Here is a 13334-nt window from a genome sequence, read left to right as displayed (position 1 = left end):
CCATATTGATCACTAGGTGATGACTTCTTTGGCTGTAGTAATTCAGAAAATTTAAAAAAAAATGGTCCTCTGTCCTGTGAGGTGCCCCCCCCCTTGCCATATCCACAGAGATGACGGTCCAGTGGTGAAAAATGCTTTTATCACTGCCATCCAAAAATATCGCCATGAGGCCACTGCCACAGGCTACCAGGTGATGCTCGGTCTTTCCCCCACTCTACAATTCTTACACTAGACGCAGTGCTTCTAAATGCACCCACTCCCCTTTGTTTTCCTGGGCCCCCATCAAAGACCCCCTGGTGAGCTCAGCAAATGAAAAAGGGCCTCCGAATTTATGCCCAGCTTCATCCTACGACCTCCTCCACTGTGTGACCCGAGAGATCTTTGAAGCAAGTTTGCTTCCCAGGTTCCTACTGTACCATCAGGGCGCCCAGGTTAAACAGCACAGGGTGCCAAGGCTGGCCCCTGCAGGACTGCCGAGATGTGCTCCGAGGAATGGCCCACTGACGGCATCAGCAGGAACTGACGACTGCTTCAAGTTTTCACACGGAGCTTACCTCGAGGCCTACCAGAATTTTCCTTCTTTTCAATTTTAAATAAAAACGCTTTAAACCTGTCCCCCAGTAAGAACAAATTCCTGGAGCCAAATTTTTGTCCCTCTCCAACTCATGTGCACTTACTTGAGTCGCAGCTTCTGCTCGATGAGGTCTTTGAATTTATATGCACCCCCTCCCGTGGCCTGGATCACCTTTGTTTCTGTATTAACAAGATGGTCTTTGATGAAGTCCAGACAGGTTTCAATGTACGTGTTCTCAAATTTAATAAAATGCAGCCGAGCAGTGATCTCCTCCTGCACGGAGATTTCATAGGGAGGCTCATGCTCCTGTTCGGCATCCTACAGAAAATACCAATGGCATTTTAGTAATCAAAAGCATGCAGATGAGGACTTCTGTATAGCCCTAGCCACACCTGATCTCATCTGTAAAATGGGGACAGTAACCACAGGTATCTGCCAGGTGTGCTGCATGGATCAAATGAGCTAACACACAGAAAGCATTTATAAATCTTACAGAGACATGGTCGATGCCAGCTGCTATTAACACGGAGACAATTATTATGTCACTGAAGTCTCTCAACAAGCCTGGGAAATAGGTATTTTTATTATCATTCCCACTTTACAGATGAAGAAACTGAAGCACAGATAAGTCAAGGGATCTGATCACAGTCACACAGCTAGTAAGCTTCTGGGGCAGGATTTGAACTCAGGTCTTCCTGCCTCTTCGCCGTGCAAGGGGATCTAAGGGATTCATTTCTTCCATGTTTTCTTTTTCTCTGCTAAGCTGCACACTGTTAAAGAGGCAAGAGCTTTTAAACCCACCTCCAAGCCTGAGGCAGGAAGTAGAAAGGGCTTGTGTCTAAAGGCAATCAGGCTGGATTAGAAACTAAAATACGGAAAGGAACACTCAGTCTAGGGAGAAGGGATGAAAAGAAGAGCAAGGGAGAGGCCCAACCTGAGCCCACTGGCTCATGTGGACTGAGAAGGAGCTGAGCTGGGACCCAGGGCAAGAGGGGGCAGTGCTCAGGATGTGGTCCTGGTGGCCCCCAGTATGGAATGCAGGCTCCAAGACATTGGAAAAGGCCATCCTCCTTCTGGGAAAGCAGGCCCTCTTCCTCTTGGCTTTAGAATCACTCTCTTTCGTCAGAGCTCCACCCTGACACCAAGCACCTCAGGGGCACATGCTGCCATTTTTTGTTCTTTAGCCCCAAATCTAGCAGACTGCCTTGCTCATAATGGACATTTAAGGAATTTCATAGAATGCCTTGCTTCTAATTCTTCCCCTAGAAACCCAAAGAAAGAGGCCCATGAACTATGGCTAGCTGGCATTCTGCATGGGCTGCGGGCTAGCGGTGGAAAAGCCCCAGCACTAGTACTGCTTTTCGAATGGGGTCTGAGGGACACTGTCGCGTCCAGCACAGCTCGAAGTCTTTACCTTTCCTGAGTGGTCAAAAGATCTCACTTTGGCTACTTTGTGCTGTACGGTTGAATAATAAGCCAATTTGGTTAATGATCCACCTGTGGATAAAAATATTAAAAACAATTCAGAACCAGGGCAGGAAACAATCTGTCTCAGCCATTCTCAGCATGGCCTTACTTTACTAACAAACTATTCTGTTGCAAATAAAAAATGTGTAGGCTGAGAGATGAGCACGCATGAGCACATTTTCTCCATTTCAATCTTCATACATATCTCAAGCCCTGCGACCAGGATGGCAGCAGGTGCTGCATGAACTCCCCAACTCCAAGATGCAGGCTCTGTGACTAGAGAAAGAGAAAAGTGGGCAGAAGGTGCCCATCCCACATCTACTTTCCATCCAGGACTCTAGAACATGTCACGTCTCCTGTCCCCTTGCTAATACAAGTCACTTAACTTAGATGACAGAGGATATCACTCCACTTCAGAGCTAAGGAAAACTGAGTCTCCAACTTAAACCCTGCTGATGACCTAGATTCTAGGGCCTAGAAGGAAAGAGCTGATAATGTCAATGTTTTCACTGAAAAGCTTTATAACTGACAAACCTCCTCAGTGACCTGGCCACCAGTGAAACCAATTTCCCAACATACACAGTTGAAGAAATGAGGTGGTTTTTAATGACTTCAAAAGAACTATTCACAGGGGCAGCTAGGTGGTGCAGTGTATAGAGCACCAGCCCTGAAGTCAAGAGGACCTCAGTTCAAATCCAGTCTCAGACCAAACACTTGACACTTACTAGCTGTGTAACCCTGGGCAAGTCACTTAACCCCAACTGCCTAAAAACAAAACAAAACAAAACAAAACAAAAAGAACTATTCACCCAAATGAAGGGTTTTAATATCATCCTTCAAGGGAAGAATGGAAACTCCATGAGGTTAGAGACTGTTTCATACACTGCCCTGTATCCCCAGCCCAGGGCACACAGGACGTATCATATCCAAAGTAGGATCTACATAAAAGGCTTGGGGACAGGTTAACTGACCCTAGAGCAAGTTAATACAAACCCAGAATAATCAAAAGCAATCAGATGATTGATTCCAAAGCTCCAATTCCCTACACTGACCAAAATAAGTCAACTTCCTTTCCAAATCCGAGTGCCCAGCAAATTCTGGCAGTTAATCTTGCAAACTAAGAGGAAGAAGGAGGCTATTCCTGAAATAAACAATGTGGAGATCAATAAGATTATCTGAGGAATCATCGGCTGCAAAGGGCAAAGAGTCAACGGCTTCTACTTTGAGACGATGTAGGGAGGGAGAAAGAGAAAAGGAGGAGAGGAAGGGAGAGAAAAAAGAGAGAGAGAGGGAGAGAGGAAAGACAGAGGGAGGGAGAGAGGGGGAGAGAGGGAGAGGGAGGGAGGGAGAGAGAGAGAGAGAGAGAGAGAGAGGAGAGAGAGAAGACAGAGAGAGAGAGAGAGAGAGAGAGAGAGTGTGCAAGGCTGAGCAGGTCCATGCAGGGACTCCTAGGCCTCAGGAATGATGGCAAACAACAAGAAAGGAAACCCCTTCTCAATATCCCCAAATGGGGCATGAAGCATGACACAGCAGAAGCTGGGAATGAAAGATGTACTAGATGACCCTGAAGGTTCTTCTCAGCTATGATTCTAGGAACTAAAACCAAAGCATTCCAAAATGACTTACAGAGAAACTTTTTTTTTGCCCAGGATATAGGTGGAAAAGAATGAAGACTCTCCAGAAGAGAAAGGGCTGGATCAGCCTGTCTAAAGCCCCCAGTAGTGGTTTTTGGGTGTTGCTCCCTCCCCCAACAAGGCGGCCCATTGCCCTCCGGCCCAGCTGTTCAGCAGAGGAGTCTGTCCTTTTATCAAGCCACAAAGTTCTGCTCTGTAATTCCAACCCACTGCTCTGAGTTCAGACCTTGGAAGCCAAAGTTAACCCCTCTCCCACGAAAATACTTCACAGGCTTAAAGTCAGTGATGGTGGAGACACTGACAATCATTGGAAATTATTTTAAAACTTCTGTTTTGCAAATGATTAAGTACTTAGAAAGCAAATGGAAAGGAACACATTAAAATCTGACACCAAACGATCTAGGATACATTAAAATACGCTCAGAAAGCTTGCATGCTCAGAATACTATTTAGTCTTCCTAACACACATCTCACACACACACACACACACACACACACACACACACACACACACACACACACGCTCATCTCCTCAAGTGTCTCCTAAGGGAATAGACATAGTCTTGGTACCTCCCCTCTTCCAGGCCTCAAATGATGCCAAATCTACGGGTTAATTAAAAGAATTTCTAAGAAGTGATCACCTCATGAGCCCTCCCATGCAGTGACACAAATTAAGAGCCCTCTTTAGAGATGAGCAAGCCAAAGCAGGTAAGAGACCTTTTCAGTGACTCATCGATCATGAAGAGAGCAGGCTTTCGATCCCACCCTTGGCTCTTGCTGTGATCCCCTGACACAGCACATGCTGGTTCCAACACTCACTGGTCCCAGAAGGCAAACTAGGGAAAGTCTGTCACCCTCAAGTGACAAGGACAATGGGGGGATTCTTCATACAATGAACAGAACAGCTCCGGACTGCTGCACCAGAAGAAATCTTCCCTATAAAATGGGCACTGAAAATCCCCAAAGAGGGCAGGCCTCTTTCAACTGCTGCTGCTGCTTTTTTTTTTTTTGATGGGCAATCAGGGTTAAATGACTTGCCCAGGATCACACAGCTAGCATCAAGTGTCTGAGGCTGGATTTGAACTCAGGTTCTCCTGACTCCAAGGCCAGAGTTTTATCCACTGTGCCCCCTAGCTGTCCCTGGACTGCTTCTTAATTCAGGGAGTGGGAGATGACTCACTGAACCTCAGAGCTGATCTCAGAGGTGGCAAGCATGAAATCCAACTCACAGCTGAACAGGAGTCTCTTGCCCAACACTTCCAGAAAGCAGAAGGCGGCACAAAGTGGGGTTCCCAGCACCCCCCCACACCTTCCCAAGGCCTCTACAGAGTCCAGCACGCTTGTGGATAGCTGCTAATTATGAAGACATTTGTCCTTACATCAAAGCCTTCTGGGCCCAGGCAGGAGAAACCTACCCTCCCTTCCACAGAACAGCCATCACACACCTCAAAGGAGCTCTCACCCCCTACCCCTGCCCCAATCTCCTCATTGCAGGCTAAATAAAGCCACTTCCTTCAGCCTGTCCTCCAATCCCCTGACCTCCCAGGTCCCCCTGGACGCGGACACACTCCACGTCAATGTCATCGGGAGGAGGTTTCCTTTTCTATGATAGTGCTTTCAGTGGAGGAAGGCTGTTATCACAGGCACCGGGTGATATGACACTCCTTAAAAAGGATGACAGGAGAAAAGCCCTTCCAGGACTGGGTGTCAGGAAGAGGGACAGCGAATGAGTATTTATTGAGCACCTACTATGTGCCACGTATGCGCTAAGTGCTTTACAAATATCCCATTTGAACCCTACAACAACCCTGGGAGGTAGCTGCTAATATTGTCTCCCTTTTACAGGTGAGGAAACTGAGGCAGACTGAGGTAAAATGAGTTGTCCAGGGTCACACAGCTAGTAAGCGGTTGAGGTCACATCTGAACTCAGATCTTCTTTGACACCAGACCCAGTGCTCTACACACTGGACCACCCAGCTGCCTGCCTCTAGGGGGTACCCTTTTACTAGACAGGATTATCTCATGATATCATGGCTCATATGCGATGTAGAAAGGAAAAGCACTCTCTCCCAGTTTGGTGGGCATGTTTTGTACCAAATGTTCCTTACTATGTCATAGTATATAAAAATGAACACAGTACTCCAGATGTGACCTGACCAGTTCTGAGCACTGGAGCCATCCAAGTCTGGCTGGGGATCAGCCCTTGAGTACAAAAGTCAGGTGAGACAAAGAGGATCCCCAGGGATCCAATCTGCCCTCGATTCACGAGTCCTGGATACTCCTTAGCGTAATTCCCCCAGTCCCTGTGGATGAAGGTAGGGATAACTCTGGTATTAACACCATAGGCATGGTTACGACCTATATATCTAGGGCCAGGCACCCCAGGGGACCAGCTTCTCGGACTGGGGAGAAAGAAACCCACTTTGCCTTGATCTATCTCTTGCCCAATTTTGCCTGGGTATGTCTGCCCACTGTCTACAAAGACAGAAAGAAGGGAGGGAGGAAGAAAGCCCAATACAAACCACCCATACACCACTGATTACTTTCTTAGCACATTTAGATGATTGAGGGAAGCCACATGAGGAAGGTCACCCATCAGGAAACCTTGCTTTCAAATCCTTTGTCTTACTTTTGAGCCAGGCCAGTGCTGTGATAAACAGACTGTCCTGACTTATCTTTCTCTCTTTCCAAGAAGGTGAATCAACTCAGCTGGCCTCAGTCTGAGAAAGTTAAAAAGTCCTGCCAAGAACTTTAGAGCTGCTCACTCACGGTGCCTAGAAGTTTTTGTTTTTTGACCCCATCAAAAAAGCCTGGTACAGGAGAATGGTGGAAACAAATCTGTATGAGATCCTAACCAGTGCTGGCAATCTCGTCGGCTGTGCTGGTCCCCAGGATTCTCAAGTCCTGGCTCTGAGCTCTTAACTTACACAGGGGCTCCTTTAAGACCTACAATCACTTGTTCCTGGCCACAAGCTCAAGAGCAACACACAGAAGGAGGAGGGAGGCCTTTTTTTTTCCAAGGAGACAAAATAAAAACCAGAAGTAAAAATACACCCTCGGAGTGTATCTTATTTGAAAACCCCGTACTTCAACTCTGATATTAAGGGAAAGCCCTAATTCCGACTGGTGCCCTCAGAGGCTTCTCAGCTACTCTGTCGTTAATCACTTGAAGGTCCCGAATTTAAGACCTTTGGCCTCTGAAGGCAGAAATCAGATGATCTGCTTCTCCAAAGGGCAGTCAGCCAACAAGCATTTATTAAGAACCTACTGTGTGTCAGGCACTGGGCTAAGCCCTGGGGCTACACAGAAAGGCCTTCAGGAGACTGCAGAGAGTGGAAAGTCCTCTGGGCTGCGAGTCAGAAAACCTGGCTTAGAGTCGCAGCTCTCCACGGGCTTGTCAGGTGACTGCGGGCAGGCCTTTAGCTTTCCCAGTTTGTTTTCTCATCTGAAAGGAGGAATAATTAGACTCTCGCTTGGCTATTGTGAAAAAGTACTTTGTACTCTGTACAGCACTAACTACAGAAACACAAGCCAGTTATTAATGATTAGTATTCCTTCCTCATTCAAAACAAAACATTAGAGACTGCCAACGGGAAGGGACTGAACACCCCAAATGCACAGAACACTGCCCAATTGTCAGCTAGCAGAGCATAAACTGATACACCCTTCCTCGGTGGTTTTATGAACTTGCAGGATTTTTGCTATTACTATTAGCAAGCCAAACTGCTTTGATCTATTCACACATCATGGGGCTCACAGAGGGTGAAGGGGTTTTCAAGTTGGTCCCCCAAAAACACATAAGAAAATGAGCCTCCCCTCTCTTATTTGCAGAGGTGGGGGACTATGGGTGGGGAACAGTGCACACACTATCAGCGGCTGCTGCTGTACTGGCTTGCTGAACTGTACACTCGCGCCCTGCCCCTCCCCCCCTTGCTGGGTTGTTATTGCTTTGCTGCGGGAGATGGCTCACTGGGGAGGGAAGAGGAGACAGATTCAGAAGTGAAAGTGACATAAAAAACCAGAATATACAATAACACTTTAAGCACTTATAGTCCTCATTGAACAGGTGAGGAAATTAGGGCCCAGAGAGGAACAGATCTGCCCAAGGTAACCCTCCCCCTTGGCAGCAGAGCTGAGTATCCAGTCTCCTGAGCTCCAAATCTGGCCCAGAGCTGGTTCCAATGAATAAAAGGAATTCTATTTCGGCAATCTCCACAAGCCTAATTTTAAAACCCCTTGCTCTCTATGACCTTTTCCTCACCAAAATGCTACAAATGCCCAAACGGCTAGGAAAGGAAACCCCTTGAGGGAACAGACTGTGTCTCATGAGAACGTTTTTTTCCTGCTGAACTTTGCACACAGGTGCAAATACTTCCTGCTGAAAAGCTTCTTGGTGAATTAACATCTTCCAATTCCCTCACTGCCCAGAGCCAAGATGGCACCATCAGCTCTCTTCTCCAACACTAAGTTAAGTTAGACAACAGCCCACCTCCACTCCCACTATCCCCAAGTCAGGAAAACCTTCCAATGTGAGGGAAACAAAACAGTGATTCTTGCAGGGTGAAGCAAAGAAACACTTCCTATTCCCACCAAACTTCTAAGGATATACTTGCTGTCCACCCAACAGAATGAACTATCTATCCCTGTCCTTAGCTCCTGGAAATCCAGCTTCAACTACCTCCATGCTACTGAAACAGGCCCCTTAAAGGTCACCAACCACCTCAAGCCTGCCAAAATCCAACCATCTTTTCTGGGAACCTCATGTGGGTCATCTAACACGTGGGTCTCGACCACTGAAGAGGTCGAGAGTGGAAAGTTTCAGAATCCCTGAATTAGGGGCAGCTCGGTGGTGCTGTGGATAGAGCACCAGCCCTGAAGTCAGAAGGCCCTGAGTTCAGATCGGGCCTCAGACCAAACACTTGACACTTACCAGCTGTGTGACCCTAGGCAAGTCACTTAATCCCCAAAACACAAAAGACAGAATCCCTGAATTAACACAAGCTCTTCCCTCCACTACCCTGTGAAAGCTCTCAGCAAGAGCTGAGGCTGGGGGAGGGGAGCGAGGCTGCTTGATCACTCCCGGCAATGAGGGACGGAGAGTCCACAGGCCCACAGGCCTCAAGCCCTCCGCAGTAAGCCATGCTGCATTCCCTTTCAGGGATCAGTAACACCGGCCTCCCTTCCACCTTTCTGGATGTTTCATCTCTGACTCCTCACATTCCTCCTCCTTATTGTCCCACCCACCAAATGGGCACATCACTTAAAGTTCAATTACACGCCCTTTGCTATAATTTCTCCATCTTCCAGCTTCACCTCTGGCCTCGTCGTGGATGCCACAAACACATGCCAGGGCATTTCTATCTGAATGTCCTACTCTACCCCTCAACACCAACTTCCTTCGGACGAGGGTTCCTTCTGCTAATTCCCTTGGTTAGACTTCACAGTGGTTAGAGCACAGGACTTGGGAGTCAAGAAGACCCGAGTTCCTACCTGGCCTCAGACTCTAGCTTTGTGACCTTGGACAAGTCATTTAGCTTCTGTCTGCCTCAGTTTCCTTATCTGTAAACTGGGAGTAACAACAGCCCCTATCTCCCAAGGCAGGTATAAGAATCAAGGAAGGTAATATTTGTAAAGAGGTTTGCAAGCCTTAAAGTACTATATAAATCCAAGCTACCATTTCTCTGACTTTTCGACTTTGGCATTTCAGGTGAAATATGTTTAATAACAAGGAATCACCTAGCTATATACTTAGAACCAATGGGTCCTAGATCTAAGTTTTTAAAGGGCAAAAGGATCCTGTGATCCATCGGGTTTTAGTCCATGTCTCTGCGTCAAACGCTTGCTCTGGAATTAGCATCCTGTCCACAAAAGTCCCAGCTGTTCCTAGCTACCTCTTTGTATCCCTGGCCCAGAATTTCACCAATCCCTCCTCCCTCTCCTGCTCTGTAAGATACAGAGGCTGGCTGGCCTAGAGCCTCTCTAAGGTGTCCTTTAGCTCCCAAGACTGTGGCCCTAAATCCCCAACCATATGACAAGGTACTGTGCTCAACACAATCAAAAATGGGGAAAATGCCCCTGGACCCAAGGGACCTCAAGTTCTATGTATGCAATAAATCAGCCTCCTCAGGAACCGTGACTAAAATCACTATGAGCCACTTTCAAATACTAGAAACAGAAACACCAGTGGTCTGGCTACTCATTCAGACACTGTATTCACAGCGTGAGACAATGGAATATTTTTAAACCAATGACAACATAAGCAAACTGATGGGTACTTTCATTTGTGCTTACTCCTTCTTCCCGTTCATAAAAAACGGAAAACAAGCCTCACTCTGCTTCCTAAGTAGGCTCTGACACAAATCCCCTCCTGAAATTCTACTCTGATTGTCCATGGCAGGCCCTCCTTTTACACTGACTTTCTAGTGAAGCCCCCTGAAAGAACTCGGGCTGACTGCCCACCTCCGAGAGGCTCCAGGTGCTGGAAGTTTGGCTCAGGACTCCTCCTCCTCCTCCACAGGCCTCCTCCACAGAACTACTCTTCTACTGAGCTCGGGGAGGGTTGTTGTTTGTAAAGGAAAGTCAGAGGAGATTAGAATTGGTGCCAGTCGGCAGTGAATAACATCCTGGCTGTTCTGTAACTGTTACAAGCATCTGGAAAAGCAAACAGCCCCATATTGGGAGGGAGAAGAGGCCCAAAGCAGCACCAGTCTGAGACCGGGCAAGACTCCCGGGCACCAGTGATGGCAGAGGAAGTGTCCAGATACTGGTGATTCCTGACAGAATTCCTCATGGCCCAGGAAACCCTTCCTGCTCCCCTTCTTTCTGAGCTAGACAAGTCTGCTCCCAGACAATGGCAGCAGGAAAGGTGAGGAGCCTGTCTGGGCTTCCTCTTTTAGGAATAAGTGCCAAACTGCCCAAACCAGGTCACCCCTCCTCTCTGCTCCCTTAACAGAGAGTCTCCATTAACGAACCAGGCCACTCAGAGGCACTAAGGTCTTAGTTCTGAACCCCTTCCCCTCCCCCCAAAAAACTATGAAAGGGTGCTCTCCCCTCCCCTGCTTCTTTTTAGCTGCTCACAATTTCACTGGGGAAAAAACCAGGAAACCAAATAAATCAAACAGGCCAGAACATGGTAGGCCCTTGATAAATACCTGTGGCCCTGAGTGGGCCCAGAAATTGAGTTCCCTCCCTCTGCCCAGTGTCTTCTACCCTTATCCCCCACCCCCCTACTCCAAAGGAAGGAGAGCAGACAGACTGAAAGTGAGGTAGGGAGCTCTTCTCAAAGGACTCCTAGCCTTGAAGGCATAAACACAGGGGCAACTAGGAGCCCACCACTTTCTGGCGAGTTGCTCCTATAGGAGTCGTATGGGCCCAGGTAAGGATCACAGACTTACAGATCTAGAACTGGAAGGGACCTCAGAGGCCATATCATTTTACATTTGAGGAAACTGAGGCCAAGAGGTTTTAAGTGACTTGCCCAAGGTCACACAGGAAATACTGGCAGAAACAGAAGATTTGACCCCAGTGCATACTGGGGGATGAGAGAAGACAGAGGACAAAGATAGTGGCAGGGGGTGGGGAGAAGAGGGGTGTGTGGTGGGGGAATAATAGTGGCTGGGGCCAGGAGGGAAGGGGAGGACAATTGGGGGGGAGGGGAAGAAAAATCTTGGCCAGATCCTAGGAGGAACAAAGAATGTTGGGATGGGATGGGACAGGGAATGGGTGGCTGGACAGGAGGATGGAGGGATAAAGAGAACACAGTGGCTAGAGGGTGTGAGGGGGCAGCGGGAGAACAGTGGCTGGATTCCCCTTCAATCTGGCCACCAAAGTGGTTCTCTAAGGTCTGACTATGTCACTCCCCTACTCAAAGAACTGCAGTGGCTCCTTATCACCCCCAAGTCCGGCTGGCCTGTTCCTGCCTTGCCAGTCTTCTTACGTTCGGCTCCCCTCCTCAATCTAGAACCTGGCTACTCTGGCCTCCATGCCTGGCCTGGCTCTTCCGGCTCTCCCTCCTACCCCCAGATCTCAGTTTCTGTCTTCCTTCTGGTGTCTGCTCAAATCCCACCTTCTCCAAAAGGCTTTCCCAAGAAGTCAGATTAGAAGGTGAGCTCCTTGAGGACAGGGACCGGTTTTGCTAGCCCAGGGACTGGCTCATAATAAGCCTTTAATAAATGCTTGATGACCCACTGACCCTGGAGAGGTGGGGGCAGCAATGGTGGGTCTGGAGGGAGGGAAGGGAAAGGAGAGGACAGCTGCTGAGGGAGGAAGGAGGGGAGAAGGAATAAAGGAATGGAGGAAAGAAGGACTGGGGAGGAGGGACTAGAGCTGAATGGGGGGGAAAGGAGGAAAGGGCGGATGGAGGGGAAGAGGGGCAGAGGAAGGACTATGGGGACTGGGGGCTGGAAGGAGCAGACGCCAAAGGGAGGGATGGAGGAAAAAGTGGCAGGAGGGGTGAGGAGGATGTGGCGGAGGTAATGGGGGAGGGGTGAAGGGGGAGGGGAGAAAGGTGAAGGACCTGGAGGGAGGATAGATGTGAAGGGGGGGGTGTTTGAAGGCCCCTGCTGTGTGAGAGGGGAAAGGGGTGAAGGACTGGGAGTGAGGGGTGCATGTAGGCCTGGGGGGTGAAGAGGGAGGGATGTGTGTGAAGGGCCGGGCTGGGGGGAAGGACTTTGGGGGGAGGTGTGGAGTACCGGGGGGGGGGGATTGAGGGACCCAGGAAGGGTGGAAGGTGGTGAAGGACCTGGGGGTAGGGTATATGTGAAGGGGGGGGTGTTTGAAGGTCCCTGCTGTGTGAGGGGGAAGGGGATGAAGGACTAGGAGTGAGGGGTGCATGAAGGCCTGGGGGGTAAAGAGGGAGGGGAGGATGATGGGTGTACGGTGAAGGAGGGCTGCGTGTGAAGGGCCGGGGCTGGGGGGGGGAGGGGTGGAGGAAGGAACCTGCGGTGTGAGGAGAGGGGGGGTGGGGTGGAGGACCCTGGGGGGGGGGGAGTACCGGGGGGTAGGGGTCAGGGGGGCTGAGGGACCCGGGACGGGGGTGTCGGGGTGGAGGCCCCCTCCGGGATTCCAGCGGACAGTTGTTTACCTCTTCCCTCCCCCCCACCTAGCTCGGACACCCCCCCTCCTGCCCGGTCCTCGCACAGCCGGCCAGCCCGGGCCAGGTCGGGCCGGACCCCGCAGCCTCCCGGGGCTTGTAGTCTCCCCGCCGCTCTCCGGCCCCGAGGGCGCGGGATCGAGGACTCCATTTCCCGCCGTGCCTCGCTCTCCCAGCCCGCCGCGAGGCCTCTTGGGATCGGTGGTCCCGTACCGCCCCCGCTGCCGGCCCGGGGGCCACCGGAGAACTACAGATCCCGTGAGGCCCTGCGGCTGCCCTCCCACCGCACTCCCCCCTCCCTGCCTCTTCTTCTCCCCCCCGCCCTTCGTCCGTCCCCCACCTCCCCCTAGTTCACCGGTACCGGGGACGGACAGCCCCGGCCCTGTCCACACCGGCCCACTCTCGGGCCCCTCGGACCCCCCGCTACCTATGTCTATGGCGAAGCGCTTGGCATTCTCCAGGTTGCGGAAGATCTCGTCGGGCGGGAGGGTGATGCTCTTGTCCAGGCTGTCCCCGCTGCTGCCGCTGCCGCTCGCTCCACACTCCGCCATTTTGAATCTGCCTGGCC

At 50.1% G+C, this 13334-nt stretch overlaps 1 protein-coding gene across 1 annotated transcript in view; it reads right to left on the bottom strand.

The window, feature by feature from the left end:
- Positions 1–13334, bottom strand: part of PANK4 (pantothenate kinase 4 (inactive)) — a 43066-nt gene extending 29732 nt beyond the window's left edge. The window contains exons 1-3 of the mRNA XM_020975770.2: positions 13194–13334; positions 1989–2071; positions 678–892 (exon numbers count right to left, since the gene is read on the bottom strand). Coding sequence (XP_020831429.1) covers positions 678–892; positions 1989–2071; positions 13194–13317 — 422 coding nt within the window. The 5' untranslated portion in view covers positions 13318–13334. The remainder of the gene's footprint in view (positions 1–677; positions 893–1988; positions 2072–13193) is intronic.

The sequence above is a fragment of the Phascolarctos cinereus genome, unplaced genomic scaffold, assembly GCF_003287225.1.
Source record: "Phascolarctos cinereus isolate Bilbo 61053 unplaced genomic scaffold, phaCin_HiC Scaffold_726;HRSCAF=1367, whole genome shotgun sequence".
NCBI classification, from domain to species: domain Eukaryota; kingdom Metazoa; phylum Chordata; class Mammalia; order Diprotodontia; family Phascolarctidae; genus Phascolarctos; species Phascolarctos cinereus.
Note: the sequence above shows the minus strand (reverse complement) of the source record. Positions and strands in the feature narration are given on the sequence as shown.